The sequence below is a fragment of the Tachypleus tridentatus genome, chromosome 3 (assembly GCF_004210375.1).
Source record: "Tachypleus tridentatus isolate NWPU-2018 chromosome 3, ASM421037v1, whole genome shotgun sequence".
Lineage (NCBI taxonomy): Eukaryota > Metazoa > Arthropoda > Merostomata > Xiphosura > Limulidae > Tachypleus > Tachypleus tridentatus.
In genome coordinates, this window is record NC_134827.1 from 13975197 (window position 1) to 13993296 (window position 18100).

An 18100-nucleotide genomic window follows, 5' to 3' on the forward strand; every position below is an offset into this window, starting at 1 on the left:
GGAAGGCAGCTAGTCATCACCACCCACCGCCAACTCTTGGGCTACTCTTTTACCAACGAATAGTGGGATTGACCGTCACATTATAACGCCCCCACGGCTGGGAGGGCGAGCATGTTTGGCGCGACCGGAATGCGAACCCGCGACCCTCAGATTACGAGTCGCACGCCTTAACACGCTTGGCCATGCCGGGCCCCGAGAGTTATCTGCGCTAGCCGTCCCTAGTTTAGCAGTGTAAGACTAGAGGGAAGACAGCTAGTCATCATCACTACCGTCAATTCTTTTTCCAAAGAATAGTGGGATTGACCATGACAATGTAACGCCTCATACGTCTGTTTGGTGTGATAGGTATTTGAACCCGCGACCCTCAGATTACGGATCAAGCGCCTAACCATCTGGCTATGCCAGGCCGGTAAGTCTACGGATGTACAACGCTAAAATCAGGGGTTCAATTCCACTTGGTGAACACAGTAAATAGCTCGATGTGGCTTTGCTGACACACACACACACACCTTTTTTTCTCCTAGAGGTAGAGCGAAAAATAAAACACTGAAAAGATATTTGCAGTGTGTGTGTTTTGTTTGTAATTAAGCCCAAAGTAACACAATGGACTATCTATGCTCTGCTTCCCACAGGTATCGAAACCTGGATTCTAGCGTTTTAAGTCCGAAAACATACCGCTTTGCCACTGGAATTAGTGCATAGAGAGAATAGTTATTAATTCTTAACAATGTCTAAAACTATTTATGCAAAAATGTAACGTTAAAGAAGTTTGTAATGACATAAAGAACACACACATATATATGCAAATATAAATTTATGCCCAAACTTTAACAACAACATAGTAGCTTTAGTGTGGGTCAGTTTCCTAAATTTAAAACACTTTTTAATCACAAACAAGTCCGTGTTTCATGTGTAACTCGAAATTATTTTCTCCAATTCCTAGTAAAACTATACATGCATCAAGTTTTTAACCTAGGTTAAAACTAACGAGAAATATCCGAAAGCCTAGGAAAAGGCATTTGTAGTTTTTTCTTTTAATTTATATTAAACTCAGTTGTGTAAAGGCATTGCCAAAGAATTGAGTTTTTTATTGCCCTTTTGTGAAGATTTGTATTTTTCTTTTTTTCTAGCGCAAAGCTACAGAATGGGCTATTCATAAATGGAAATCGAACTCTGGGATTTTGGCGTTGTAAGTCCGTAAAGTTTGCGTTCACCTAATGGAAGGTATATCTGAAGTTAGTAATAATTGATAAAATCGTCTGGTCACCGACACCTAAATTTTTCAAGAAAAAACTAGATTTCTATGATTTTCATAAATGTATGCCCAAATATAATAGTAGATGATACAACGTACAACTACTTCAAACATTTATACGATATTTTGCAAGTGCGACATAACATTTGGAATTAATGTCAGTTACTTGGTCTTGAATGCTATTATTAACCAGTTTTATGCCCCGTGATACGACACTCACATGCAATTTTGGCGTTACATTATACTAATATGATCAGAGGCTATGAACACACGTTTCGGTTCATTCAACTGTTTTACAAAGAACTTCTGTTTTAATCTGAAGTCATATCAATTAAAACAAAAGTGACATTGACGTAATAATAGCTTCACTAATTTGTTAAGCAGCTTTAGCTTGTATCATGATCTCCATATTATAGACAGAAGTATATCCTCTATCAAGGTTTTTACCCTTTTTGAGGTAGCTGGTTCTATAAGTTCCCTCTATATTTATTAGACTAAGCTTTTTCTTTATAACACTATAATGCAGAGCATATTTGATTCCCCATTAGAGAACCTATTCGAAGAAACCAAAACATGAAATTAGCATTTTTAATATGGCGGAAAGTCCACTAACTTTCTTTACTTTGGAAAACGAGTTTGTTGATGATGCTGGAATAGTGATGAAACAGTCCAAAGGTTATTTTCAGTTATAATCCTTGTAGGTGGCAAGAGTAAGTATTATGGAAATAATATAGACGAAGTCGAAAAGAAAAAAGTTGCTTGTGAAACATATTTTGGTGCGTGGTCAAAAGGTTAGTACATATTGAATTGGTAGACTTTTGTCTCTTATCTTCATAACGTCACTGCTCCTTTTATACCACATCTGCTCGTTAAGTTTGTTTGTTTGTTTTGAATTTCGCGCAAAGCTACTCGAGGGCTATCTGCGCTAGCCCTCCCTAATTTAGAAGTGTAAGACAGGGAAGGCAGCTAGTCATCACCACCCACCGTCAACCCTTGGGGTACTCTGTTACTAACGGATTGTGGGATTGACTGTCACATTATAATGTCCTCACGGCTGAAAGGGTGAGCATGTTTGGTGCGACCGGGATTCGAATCCACGACCCTCGGATTACGAGTCGAACGCCTTAACCCACTTGGCTGTTCGTTAAGAACGGTCGAAATAATTCCGTAACACTATTTTGGGTCACTTTATCGTTGTCTAAGATGTTTTCCGATTTCTTGTCGACGAAATAAGCGTCATCTTAGAATGTGAGATGTCTGTACAAGACTGATACGATGTGGCAAGGGATCCTTAAGGTGTTTGAAAGTTCCTTCCTGAAGGGGTATACCCCTCATTAAATTGTTTATGTTATTCATGGAACGAGATGAGAAAAGAACAATGATGATGAATGTGTCTTTTAAGTTAGTCACAAATATACTTAATAGGATTAGGATACGGAGATTTTGATGGCCATGGGAAGTACCTGGAGTCTCTGTTGCGATCAAGAAACCGCGTACGTGTAATATGGGTACATTGTAATAAAGATATTGTTTTGGAAGTAGCTGTTCATCTTAGGGTAAACATGAAATATTGCTGCAAGAACCGATGCTGAAGTAAGCTGTCACTATTTTCTAAACGGACCAGAAGGTCTAGGGTATATCAGAAAAACATGTTCTAATCACGTACAGCACCAGAGGACATTCGGGACCACACAACAGCAGGAGAGTATTTTTTTTCTTTTGAATTGGCCTACTTTCACCCATCCAAAAAAAAAGAGAGGTAAATCATCTCTAATTGGACCGCGTCATTGTTCACCAGCTATTATTATCTAATACCTACACTCGTTACATCACTCAAAGTGTTTTTTTTATCTTGCTATTGATTGGGTACATTAATTCCTACAATGTTTTCTTACTTCCACAGTCGTTCTGTGCAAAGTATAGCTGGAGAGGGGTCGAAATTGAGTTGCACTGAGTGTTTAATTGCCTTTCTATTCTTTCTATCATGAGGTGTTTCCGGTCACAATATCTCTCTCTTTGAACAGATATTTTATTCAACTTTGTTTATTTCTAATGATTCCAGTGACAAATGTCTTAAAGCAGTCAACCTAAAAAACTGTATTGGCAGTTTTGGTACTTGTTAAGCGTGTACCTCTATCATGCCTCTTTTTAACAGTATACTTTTTCTCATATACGTTAGATTCACTGCAAATGCGCTTGTTCCAGTGGTTTCTCCGAAGGCCTTCTAGAGGGGTAGCCTAATTTAATTATTTGCACCATTCGCAGTAGTGTGTTGTCTGGCAGTAGACACTTAAATGATGTCACATAAGTGACGCTTAAAGCTGTAATTTGTCTGTGGTGATGTCAGTGAAACGTGCGCATGCCATGAATTACGAGAAGAATTGTGCAATCCGTAGGCTACAACACAGCATGATACGTGAATTTTAAAAGGAAGGAATGAAAATATTTCTTACTCAGCTTTCGGAGACTCCGCCGAAGTACATCTAGTTTATAGCATCGTGGGATTAACCTAATACATAATGTGATCAACTTATACTGTATCTGCAACTTAAGTCAGAAATGAGCCTAAAAGGATACTTAATTCTAATAAAGTGGTCAGACCATGTAAGATGAGCATGTCTTCGCTGAAGACGCAATATTCAAGAATAGCTCTTTGCATTTGATAGTAAATATATGCACGAGTAAGGTCGATTTGGAAAAAAACAAACCCTTCCAAACTAAGCTTTATGAGTATATCTAATCGTTATATATAAGAACAAGAACGTCTTCCAGTGTAACTCGAGTATGTTTAGAGACTTAGAAAACGTTAATACACAATATTACATTCAATGTAGTAGACGAAGCGTAAGTAAACCCGTTGTGCAGCTTTGCGTCAAAACTGCGACGATAACGGAAAAGTTTTTTTCCGAGGAGTTAAAATGTCTATAGAGCAACAGGAATTTTTCCAAATGTTTTCTTAATACGCTAATGAAGCTTTGGTGAGAAACTAGATATTAGAATATGAATTGGGAAGATCGGTTACTGTGGTACTTATAGTAAATATAAATATTGACATTGAAAAAGATAGAACATTATTCATAAGAGAGTAAAATATTAGTTAGATTCACTACAATTAGCTTCAGAAATAATTTAAAAAACCAAAACTTAAAATCATGTGATTATTGTTTTTGATTATGATAAAATAGTACGGGAGAAATTGACGTAGTTCTTAATAACAAGAAACAGATATTGAAATAACCAGTTAAAACAATTTTTATCCCACCATTCAATATTTAGAGTATTCTGTCAAAAGGATACCAATATTCTTCATCGTGCAAGTCATATGGTATACGTAGCGTAATTTACAATTGAACTATGAGAATTTCATAGGCTACTTGTGATGAAATGTACGGTAAACAAATTATGCTATTTTTAATAATGCTTTTTATTAATGCTGTATTGTGATGATTTGTTACAAATTTTGTGAGTTCATAAGACAAATTCACAAAGTGTTAAAGCTAAGTCCATCTACAGTTTGGGGAACACATAAGTATATAATTCGATTACAGATGTTTAAGAACTATGATGGAGGTCTTATGGCGCGAAATGTATTGAGCATGGGACAGAAACTGTGAAGTTTCTGAGACCTTAAATTCATATAACCCAGAACCTATGACAAAATAATGTGGTAATTTGGTTGATGTGTTGTTAGAGCAGGATGGTTCATAACTCATTTTGTTGTGGTAATTTCAACATTTTTTTACATCTGTCATAGAGATATAAGTGTATTAAATTTATTTAAAGCCAACTGAAGGAATTAAACAAAACTGCTGAATCACACCTTTCTGGCACCATCAAGTGAGGGACGTTTGGAAACACCAATGACAAAGATTCGCACAATATAATCGTTAGGATAGCTGCAGTTACTCAGAACAAGTTGATGTTACACTAAGTTCGGGAAATTGAAGCCAAATGGATAGCCAAATGTTTGGATCCCTTTGGCAGAGCAAGTTACGTTTACTTGTAATGTGTTCGTGCTTCATAGTTTTTTCCGATAATCCACTTTGCTTCTGTATTTTGTTTGTGAAAAGATGGTGTTTTTTATTATAGTCTTTAATCGTACATTTGATCATAAGTGACAAAATATAAAGGAAATACTTAGATAAACTTACTTCTCCATTGCAGAAGCAGTACAGCAAGGCTACAAAAAACCCCTGTGGAAGAAAAATGACTTGGTTGTAATAAACTTCCAGCTCAACAAATGAAAATTTCGTATTAACATTATTTAGATTCCATTGATAATGTATGCAGATGTATATGTGTACTGAACTTGACTGACATCCGTAATTAATGTTTTTTAACTGAGAAATAATTTTTAAAAAACCTACGAATGGAGAAAATCTTATTTTTAACGGTTTTTAAAACTCGAAAATTAATTTGTTTTTACATATTCGTACAGAAAAAGATACAACGTTACTAAAACAATTCAGAACCTTTATTTAGAAGCACAATTATTGACTTTTCTGGATTTTAAAACAATACGTTGTAGCATATATTAGACTTGTCTCGAAACATTGTCTCCTAACCTGAAAGGAAGAGAAAAACTGGTCGGCATAAAGCCAAACGATCTCCACGATTCTGCTCACACCTGCAGCTAAAGACATTCCCAGAAGTAGGGCGTAGTGAACCCCGAACAGCGGTACCAAGACTAAAGTGGACTTGAACCATTTCCTAGGAAAAATAACGCGAACTTGAACAATAGCAGTTGTCAGTAGGAGTACAAAATAAATCTAGACCTGAATTTTATGTAAAATTGAACATCTTTGGATTTTTTTCAACCAATAATGAATTTCATCAGCTAAGTTGTAAGGTAAAAAAACAAGCTAAAATTTAGATATGTCTTTAGATAAGAAAACTATTCGGTTACAATAACGTCATGTAATAAGATCAATTTAATTATCAGTACAAGAAGTAGCTGGAATAATTCTCAGTTTGTCCGCTAGAGCGTGTGTGTGTGTTTTTCGTATAGCAAAGCCACAAAGGGCTATCTGCTCAGCCCACCGAGGGGAATCGAACCCCTGATTTTAGCGTTGTAAATCCGGAGACATACCGCTGTACTAGCGGGGACCCGCTAGAGCGGAAGGACAATTCCTCTGTGACTCACCACGTAAGATTAGCAAATCAAATGTAATATTTACGAATTTTATTTCAAGTTCAAAACTAGTGTCTTAAAATAGATTATTTGTTACTTTAAAACAAAATGAAACAAAATACGAAGTGGAGTTAATAACCACAATTATAGAAATAAAATTTAAAATAGTTACATAAAAAAATCGTCACACACAAACTGCAACTACCATCCCAATCTTCCTTTAAAAAAAACTGGCTTTTATCACCACAACATTGAACATTGAAAATTACTGTCTCATTTTGCAAAATACACGTCAAGCAGCCAGACACATCTAGCTCACAGACCAGTATATAAATATTGATCTGTAGGTTTCCACTAAAGTGCTGGTACATACATTAAAACAATATCCAGTTATGCTTGTCTAAAATAGTTTACTAAGGGAAGATACATAAACATTGATATATCATAAACTAAATGGTGAGATATATAAAACAAACGGGAATTTGAAACTTAGTTGGATGGACAGCGACTGCTTGTTGTAGAAACACTAGTTAGTGAAAAGGACGACATTTCGAAAGTTTCCGCCTTTCGACTTCAGGAGTTTGTTCAAGGTTTCTAATTATTCACTGGTGTAGAGAGATTGTAAAATGAAAAATCTTTTGCATGAATCACTTCGATAATATTTATTTTCTCTTTCTGTGAGGATTAGATATACTGTTAACTTTGGAATTTAATATGTTATTACTAGACTCAAACCCTTACGATACACACCAACAGAGCTGTTTCATTGTACATGTGCATGTTAGTAAACAACATTATTTGTTATTTTCAGGTTCCTTCTTTGAGAAGTAAAAGCCTTTAGTACTTTGGAAGTAAATCTCGTACATGTCTACTTTGTTTTGAGAGGGTAAAACTGAACAATATTTATTCGATATCTAGAGAAATTTCTCTTTAAGAGTACGAAGTCGAAGTGCAATAATTAACACATAACATACTGATAAAAGAGAACGAACTGGTTGTTAGGATAGTTACTAGGTTCTAAAATTTTGTCCTTACCTGTAGCGATAGCGACGAGCTTCAGAAGTTTGAGAGAACACCTTCAGATATAGAACGCGTGTTATATCCAGAAAGAAGAAGAAATTAACCTGCAAAGAAATTATCGGAAAAATTTATCTTATAACCAGTGGTGCCTACAAGTGGAGGAATAGAAGGAGAAAATCTGTATGTATATTTTATACAGGTAGGTAAATATGTAAATGTATTATCGGCTTTTTTTTCATATTTGTATCCTAGCTATATATAAGAGTTGTAGTTGGTGAGAAGGTTACACTGCTTCCGTATTATCTAAAAAAATTAAGTGTAATGCAATGATGTTATATGTTAACATAATGTGGATGAATACGAATATAAAAAAGTGAGTTTTGATTTATGGCCTGCATGAATTTTATATGTGTAACAAGTATTCCAAATGGTGTTTAGTGGAACTTCTGATCACAAAACTTTATTAACAAAACACACATTGGAATTTAAGGGGACTAACCATACGCTCTAGAGGAGTATTGACATCTCCTTGGTAGGTTGGGTATTTTAAATACAATTACGTGATGTTTGACTATATTCATACTTGATATGGTTTTGGCTATATATATGTATATATATATACATATATTATATTTTTACATACAAATTCCCATGAAATGAAACGAAGAGGGGTTTTCATTGAGTGTTCACATGAAATATTTGCACATGTTTATGAAAAAAGACAACATATACGTGTGCATGCGCAGATTCCCATGTATTATAACATTTTTTCATGCAATTACTCGAAATATTTTAAATTTCATTTTTAATATGAAACTTATTGATAGCATTAGAAATACCAAAGTATACACAAAGATAGAAATATTATTTAAATATTTAATTATTGTGCGATCAAGTCTTGCAATAATTCTTATATACCTTGAAAAATAAATATTTTTACATAGTAAGTATGTGACCGGCTCGGCATGATCAGGTCGTAATCTGAGAGTTGCGAGTTTGAATCCCCATCACATCAAACATACTCGCCCTTTCATTTGTGGGGGAGTTATAATGTTACGATCAATCCCACTATTCGTTGGTAAAAGAGTATTCCAAGAGTTGGTGGTGGGTGGTGATGACTAGATGCATTCCATCTAGTCTCACAGTGCTAACTTATGGATGGCTAGCGCAGATAACCCTCGTGTAACACTTTACGAAATTAAAAAAAAAACTATTCTGTAACTTTACTGATATACCATTTATATAAGGTCACGTGTTGGATAAGACATAGCACAGCCTTATCTGTATATGGTATAGGTAAAAAGTACTTTTCTTTAAAAAAATATAATTTTAAAGAAAAACATCTTCACAAGGTTTGTGTATGGCTTTTTGAATAACACAACTGGATTTACTTTAATCCGGAAAACGAGACCACAGACGTGAGTGAGAAGAGGCATCGTGTCTCGAACCTTGGATTCTTCAATTTACATCCTAATATACTAACTAATAAGCCACATCCTGTAAGGATGAAATAAACGAAAAAATCTTCTTATTAAGTATCGTAATATTTATTGACTATTGTAATTTCTAAAGTGTGTTCTTGTTACATTGTGTAGGTGTATCTAAGAGTAGTTTCTCATATTTCTTTAATTTATCGAGGAAACTATTTTAATTAATGAGTGAAGTGCATGTTTTTACATGGGCTACCAGAAAATATTTTAAGACAGGAGAACTATTTTTTTTCCTAATTATTCTTTTGCCAGTGACATTAGATAAACTAAGTAATCACAGACAGGAAAAAAAGGGTTATAAGTGAAGACATTAAATTACTAGGAATTTATCAGTCATGGAACAAGAATCCTGCAAAAACTATATTACGATTCCTGGTTCTTTGACGCGAAGGAGGGACAGCTTAGCTGGTAGTTGGAAACTCAGTTGCTTTGATAATTCTTTGAATAGTTATCTAATAACTCAGTTTCTACTTATTATAGTACACAATGCATTCAGAATATTATAATTAGAGATCAAACACTGTTGAGCGTTTTTGAAATATAAGTACAGTCGTGAAATTCCCCCAGTGAATGAGCGATACATTTTGAACTTACAATGCTAAAATTGAGGATTTGATTCTTTACTGTGGACACAGTGCATTTAGTCCATTGAATAACTTTACGTTAAACACCCACCATCAAAAATATTTTCGTTCCACGCGGTGGACACAGCAAATAGAGTGATCTAGCTTTGCTCCAGAACAAAAAAACTGAACAACTTAACTTGAAATACATTTCTCGAACAACAACTTAGCTGCCTTTGAAAAAATTATTGGTCTTTCAGAAAATCAAAAATTTCAAAACAGTTTAGAAGAAAGCGCCACTGGCGGTACAAAAGTAAATACAACCTATTATCAAATCAGTTAAAAAATAAATTCAAACAATAAATAGTAAAGAAAAGCTAACAGTCATTTGAAATCAAAGAGCTTTGTAGAAGAGAGAAAACATTAAATGATGTGCGTCCAACAACCCGTTGGACTAAACAGTGACATAACGTCACACGCACGTGGAGCCAACTCTTCACGCAGTTTTTCTACATCCTTAGAAATGGACTTACTCTGCAACCCACCATCTAATGTTTTACGTTGTCGCTACTACTTCAAATACCAAGGCTTCATTTTAAGGTGGTGTAAATTGTAGTTGCTTATTGAATAGTTTTGTTTTGCTATCCAATTTCAAGTAACTTGAAACGTATGTAGAACCCCCAGACAAATTATTTCTAAGAATTTTAAAAGAACCTTACGAACTTTTTGGCGCCGACAGGGCTTTTCCTTGGTAGTTTGAAATAGACTAGTGAAGTAAACTTTGACATCACCTAGAGAAACACACTTAATGAAGAAAGATTACATTTAAAATTTGATAATAATTTTCAGAAGGAATGATCTAAACACTACTAATGAAGTTTTAGCTATACATTAAGTTAAATGAAAAGTGTGAACCTATAATAACACGTAATTATGAGAACAAGAGTTTTAATAAAAATATTAAATATTTTTCACTAACTGAATCAGTGATTTTTTAAAATTTTATACTTTGAGAAAATATGAGGGAGATTAATTTCTCATATATTGGTAAAGGTTATTTTATTTTTTCACGTTTATCTTACTGTAAGAATGTATACGTATATCAGCTGTTACAGTAAAATATGTGATAAAGACAGACTCGAAAATCTTCCATTTCGCCGCCCCCGCACGTGGATATGTCAACACCTGTGCAATTGCTGCTACAAGGCTAACAGCCTTATTTTCGTACTCGCATGAAACATCATATATATACACGTATATCCGGTGAATCATTTATTTCATGACTAGCTCAGGCTAATTATTAAAAAAAAAAAAAAGAGAAATTTCCATTAACATTACAGTGTTTATGTGAGGTTATCTGAAAATTTGACAATCCGGTGAATGTGGCAAACGTAATTTAGGTTTGGAATATTCACATCTTCTCTGTTTCTTTAACGTTGATTTCATGCTCTAGGCTATCTTTTAGGAAACTATTATCATATACAGAACGTCGAAGTAAATAGGGTGTAGCAAAAAAGACCACGTTAAAAACAAATTACAGTTTGTCGTATCTACTCATTCACTTTTTGGTTGCGGTTTTTTTGTAAAGCACAAAGCTGCACAATGACTATCTGTGCTGAGCCTACTGCAGGGATCGAAACTTGTATCAGTTGTATTTCAAGATTTTACATACATACAGAGGAAATAAACACATTCTGGAAATTTACACTTATGTATTTTAACAGAAGAAAAAGAAATTAAGTGTACTCCTAAACCTAAGTAATAACACAAGACAAGCACACCTACAACTGTATACTAATAAAAGTTAGAACACTTACAACAAAATATCTAAATATTAACACAAGACAAGCACACTTACAACTGTATACTAATAAAAGTTAGAACACTTACAACAAAATATCTAAATATTAACACAAAACAAGTGCACCTACAACAGTATTCTTATAAAAGTTAGAACATTTACGACAAAATTTCTAAACATTAACACAAAACAAGTGCTTCTACAATTGTATACTAATAAAAGTTAAGGACACTTACAAGAAGATATCTAAATGTTAACACAAAACAAGTACACTTATAACTATATATTAATAAATGTTAGAACTCTTAGAACAAAATATCTAAGCATTAAAACAAAACAAGTGCACCTACATTTGTATACTAATAAAACTTAAGAACCCTTACAACATAATAACTAAATAATAACACAAAACTAGTGCACGTACAACCGAACAATAACAAAAGCCATGGTATTTTGAAATGAAAAAAGCAGGTAATAACATAAAACCTACATAGTTACCTATAAATGACCACTAACACAGAACCAGTGTCCCTAGAAGGAAATAATAAAGTAACCAGCATTCTTACAACTAAATAATAACATGATGTTAATACGTTTATAACTGAAAATTTCAATAAACTGAGTAAACATACAATTAAATGACAAAATAACTATCTAAATTTATTAGATTTAAAACTGAATAATTAAATAACGATATAAATTCTGTATATTTACAGAATATAAACAAAAAGTGAACAGTTTCAGAGAAAGAAACAAAAAGTACAATTAAAACGAGAAATAATATAAAAACCAGATCAACCGTAACCGTGTATAAGACAAGAGAGGGAACTTACAACAATGGACAAGGTGATTGGTCCACGAATGATCCAAAAATATCCCTGATTCTCATGCGTTGTCCAGCAACTGAAGTTGAGAAAAGTAAAACAGACACTTTATGTATAAAAGTTGATTCATTTCCGGAATTATTCAAGGTGCATTTTGTAAATTGTGTAGTGCTTTTTACTTTAATTTAACTCTGTTTGTATTCTAACATAATTATATCAAATTTTATTACGTTTGTCTTAAACATAATTGTGTGATTCGTATGTAATTATTAAAAGTCGACATCGTCTGTAAAATGCAATTTCCTGAATTTTCTCTGACAAAAAATATACGCTTTTTGTCTTAACCATATGCTTGTAGTTTATTAAAATGTAATAATTTGAGAAAGCTTTATTCATTTACTGTTTAGACAAGATTATCATAGTTTAGTTAAGTCGAACTTTGTACAGTTTGAATACGATCAATCATGATGTATTTCTCAGATTATTAATACTTCATCAGAACACATCCAATAAAGGCACTTTCTTCACGTGTTTAGAATAGCGCATAATAATCACACTTTAAATTTAAATCACAAAATCGCTATTACAGCACAAATAATGCTATAGATTTTAACAACTGTGTTAACTATATTTTAACTTTTAACACACGATAGAATGATGATCAATGTTATAAAATGAAATATTCTTTAACAAGTATGCTTCTCATAGACCCAACGATTATTGAAGCAATATTTTCTAATCTGTGCGCATGCACAAAAATATAAAAATAACAACAACAAAGATTTACATACGCTGTCGTAAACTGCGTATGAAGTTCATTTATGCCAAAAGAATCGAAATCTTTAAGTTAACATGGCCATGTATTTATCGATGGATTGCAGAAAATATTTTCATTTTAACATAATGTTTTTGGTTCATGAGATCACAAGATTACACTTTCAAATAAATAAATTATAAACATAGATCACTTATAAATAGTTATATTTTAGTTTATTAAAAATTATATATCAGTCTATATACATAACGTTACTGGCTGGAGAGAGGTCAGCGATCATATACATTTAATAACAAAATGTTTTTTTCTTTATTTACAATTTACGTTTATGTTTGTGTACATACACGAAACAATGTGCAGTCGTACTTGTAGATGCTACGGAAACTGGCGGAAGTAACGAATAACACAAGTTGACTGGATGTTGTGTTGGAGTTCATCATAACGCTGAAACTTTCGACCATTTAGAAAAGCGTTAAGATTAGGAAAATAAAAACGACACCTGGAACTAAATCCCACGATTAAGGGGGTGACTAAATAATTCGAACCCAGCATTATGGATAGCATTCTGAGACATATAGTTCTTATGGAACAGCACATCTTTTCTTAATCAATCTTCTACTTCTTCCTTTGATTTTTTGATGCAAATTATTGATTATGGAATAATAGTAATCTGTAACAGTTTGACCTCTTTTCAAATAATCACTAGTAAAATGCCCTTCATTGCAAACTTCACATTTTTCTCTCCACGGTTATGGATTTATTGATAAAATTATCAGAGTTATACTTAAACTTTTAGAGTAGACGCTGGCTTTCAACAACTCGCATACGTTTTTGCTCAGGTGGCAATACTTTTGAATTCATCTGGCACTTCCTCTGCTAATTTTTTAATGGCAATTCTATCATCTGATATGACCGTATCACGAACTTTAGCTTAAAGTTTTGATGTAGTCGCTGTTTAGAGCCGACCCGGACTCGGATCATCTTCACAGAATTGTCTACTGTGTTAAACTTATCACAACACTTTTCATACCGAGCCACTCTTTCCTAATGTTGCTTCCACGTCCTGGTAGATTTCTTTCGGTGTTTTTATATTTTATTTAAAAAAAATCATAATGACAAAAAGTTCGACCTTGTCCCTAACGTTTAACACTGTTCATCCTGATGTTTAACACTGTTCATCTTGATGTTTAACACTGTTCACCCTGACGTTTAACACTATTCATCCTGATGTTTAACACTGTTCACCCTGACGTTTAACACTATTCAACCTGATGTTTAACACTGTTCATCCTGACGTTTAACACTATTCATCCTGATGTTTAACACTGTTCATCCTGACGTTTAACGCTGTTCACCCTGACGTTTAACACTATTCATCCTAATGTTTAATACTGTTCATTCTGACGTTTAACACTATTCAACCTGACGTTTAACACTGTTCACCATGACGTTTAACACTATTCACCCTGATGTTTAACACTGTTCACTTCGTTCCTTATAATATCTGCAACACACAAACCTGAAAAAAATTAGTTTCTTTCTTTTAATCTTCAAATGTGAACAACTATTTTGTAGTGATATATCGTGAAACGTCCCCTGATTGGGTTCCCTGTTGGCACAGTGGCAAGTCTATGGATTTACAACGCTAAAATCAGGGGTTCAATTCCCCTCAGTGGACTCAGCAAATAGATAGATGTGGATTTGCTATAAGAAACACACACATACATATATCCGTGCTGGGACGGCGGTAAGTCTACGGAAAAATTAGTTTCTTTCTTTCAATCTTCAAATGTAAACAACTATTTTGTAGTGATATATCGTGAAGCGTCCCCTGATTGGGTTCCCCGTTGGCACAGTGGCAAGTCTATGGATTTACAACGCTAAAATCAGGGGTTCAATTCCCCTCAGTGGACTCAGCAAATAGATAGATGTTGATTTGCTATAAGAAACACACACATACATATATCCGTGCTGGGACGGCGGTAAGTCTACGGACTTACAATGCTAAAATCAGGGATTAGATTTCCCTCGGTGAAAACAGCAGATAACCCAATGTGGCTTTACTATAAAAAAACACACACGCACACATTGTGAAATATTTCAAATGCTTAACTTCATGTGAAAACGAGTATTTCTTAACATATATTCACTTTATTTTTAAAGTCTAGTGAGGTTTGTTGATAACAGAAAAATTCGTTTACTCAAAATATGTTTTTTTCGAAAACTAAAGTAATTTAGGACAGGTAGGTCATAATTGAAATACTCACAAGGTGTCCTCTAAAGTGACTCTCACTATTGCCCATATAATGATAACCGGTAGAGGTAAGCCTGAAAGATAGTTTTTTTTAGGTTAAAGTAGAAAATTCCATGTGTATGTATATATATATTAAACAGTTGGTTAGCTGTGTAATATTTAATAATGAATTCCTAGGAATGTGTTAACATTATTCACACACCTAAATTAATTTTACTATATGGTGAAGTAAAACAAACCCAGACCTCATATTACATAGACTTCGCCATCATAAGAGGTCTAATTGTATTTATTTGCTGAACAAAGCTGTGCTGATGAGCCACGAATAAGCGAAAGTTATGTCCACAGCAGAGGGATACAGTGAAACAAAAAATAAATTAGTGTATAGATTTCTACGTCACAGATTCTCTTTTCAATTCCACCTCTGGTGAAAAACAAGAGAATGTTTAACACATATGAACGATTACGTTCGTTTGTAACAAACGTTATGAAGAAATAACTTGCATAATGGTATTTTCCTGTAAGTGTGTTATTTCATTTCATATATTTATAAAGTTTGCAAACCAACTCCATATTGGCAATATCAAATTTGACGCTTGTAATTCAATACGGCTAAGCCTAACAAATTAATTTACGCAGATTATCCAAAGAAATAAGAATTAATGTAATTATTACTAAATTAATTATCCTGTTATATAGACTGCTTATCCGTGGTTTCTAAGTGTTAAATAATATTAATTGGAATAAGATTTAACATTTTACACCCACACTAGATGAATATATATTAATAAATTTCACAAAAACGAAGAGAATATTACCAAACGATACTTACCCCAACCCATAACAATATATTGAAGAATACTACTAGTGTCCGTGAAGAAAGCTTGAAATACAAGTCTATGGAGATACAGTCCTTCCATCAGTATCCAGCAGTAATTAGCCGTCAGAAAATAATGCCAGAAACTTGTGAAAACTTTGCAATCCACATTCTATAAGACACATAAATGCCAAATTAGGAAGTAATAAAACTCTTTAAGCATGCCAATATCCTTTTCTCTCTTAACAGAAATATACTTAACTATTTATTTAGTGAACACGGTATATGGATTAGTACACTTGGCATACACGTAACTGTCAGCGGTCCACAGTAACTGGATTATAAAAGTTTATTCCATTGTTACACGGTTTGGTTTAAATTGAAAGCTACACGAGGGCTATCTGCGCTAGCCATTCCTAATTTAGCAGTGTAAGACCAGAGGGAAGGCAGTTAGTTATCATCACCCACCACCAACTCTTGGACTACTCTTTCACCAACTAATAATGAGATTGACCGTAGCATTATAACACTCCCATGGCTGAAAAGGCGAGCATGTTTGGTGTGACGGGAATTTAAACCCGTGACCCTCGGATTACAAGTCAAGTGCTTTAACCACCTGACCATGCCGGGCGCATATAATATGAACTAAAATTTAATCTACATTTTGAAAACTTCTAAAACCAATTTATTATTTTCATTTGAAGTTAATTCTGATATTACAATATATATAAACGTAGAATTTGATCAGTAATGACAAATAAGCAATTTCACGACGTTTCTTGTTTTTGCTTTTAAACTTTCGCGCAAAGATACACAATGGTCTGTCACCCGCTAGTACAGCGGTAAGTTTACAGATTTACAACGCTAAAATCAGGGGTGATATTCTCCTTGGTGGATTCAAAGGATAGCCCGATGTGGCTTTGTTGTAAGAAAGCACACACATACAAAGGGCTTGGTTTGACTTAGTTTGTTTTCAGTTATGCGCAAAGCTACACGAGGGCTATCTACACTAGCCGTTACTAATTTAGCATTGTAAGACTAGAGGGAAGGCAGCTAGTCATCACCACCTACCGCCAACTCTTGGGCTATTCTTTTACCAACGAATAGTGAGATTGACCATCACATTATAACGCCCCCACGGCTGAAAGGGCGAGCATGTTTAGTGCGACGGGGATTCGAACCTGCGACTCTCGGATTACGAGTCGAGTGCCTTAACCACCTGGCCATTCCGGGCCCCACAAAGGTCTACCTGCGCGTTGTCATCCTTAATTTTGATATAATCGATTACAGGCAAGAGGTAACCAATGGTAACAACTGCCAACGATTGTCATTCTTGTAGCATACTGATGGCACAAAATGTAGAGCACGCGTTTTAAGGGGAATGGGAAGCGAGTCATGTACCCTCGGGTTCATGGTCCGAGTACACCAAACACAAGCCCTCGACCATGTCATAATGTACTTATGAAGCCATATTCAACTAATTTGTTGCAATTCTTCGACAATAACTAAAACCGATGAAAAAGAAACACGAATAAATTCAGATAACATAAAGTTTATTGAACAGTTGAAAATAATGTTTTCCAAAGTTTTAACGACACCATCTCTGGAAAACTAAAAAAAAAAAATCGTTCCGTGTTATTCACATTCAAGCCATTCAAAGTATCCCAACTTACCACATCTAGTCTTTATATTAAAATACTTGACTTAAATAAGAAGCTTTGAAAATAAAATCAAGAAGCCTTTTGATTAGTTCATCAGATGTTATGCTTTTCCTTATTTGCTCTGCATTTATCTCTGTTTTGCACATGTCCAACAGTTCGATTTCCTGAGCATATTATTATTGTATGTTATTCTCTTCCCGTTAGCGAACAACGACTTTACGAACTGATACATTTTTAATATATTATCCATTCTTGGTTGCGCTCGAGAAGCTTTGGTCCATTGCGTTCTTGTTTCAAATACAACAGTATCAAACCATCGAAAAGAGTACCGAATAACTGCAGAGAATTTTCACTGGGAAAAGCAAAACATTATCTTGAAAGCCAGCGCTACTTTGCCATCAGAAATGACGTCAAACGTTAAAGTTTCTTTCTGTGTTTCAGAAAGCGCGCAAACCATCTGACTCAAAAGAAATTTACTCGCTAGAAACAAATGTCAGTGTTAAGCATTG

At 34.2% G+C, this 18100-nt stretch overlaps 1 protein-coding gene across 1 annotated transcript in view; it reads right to left on the reverse strand.

Moving 5' to 3' along the window:
- The window catches only part of LOC143246389 (secretin receptor-like), a 151924-nt gene that overhangs the window by 13097 nt on the left and 120727 nt on the right, over positions 1-18100 (reverse strand). The window contains exons 7-12 of the mRNA XM_076493014.1: positions 15946-16102; positions 15127-15187; positions 12094-12163; positions 7422-7510; positions 5821-5965; positions 5407-5448 (exon numbers count right to left, since the gene is read on the reverse strand). Of these exons, the coding sequence (XP_076349129.1) occupies positions 5407-5448; positions 5821-5965; positions 7422-7510; positions 12094-12163; positions 15127-15187; positions 15946-16102 (564 nt within the window). The remainder of the gene's footprint in view (positions 1-5406; positions 5449-5820; positions 5966-7421; positions 7511-12093; positions 12164-15126; positions 15188-15945; positions 16103-18100) is intronic.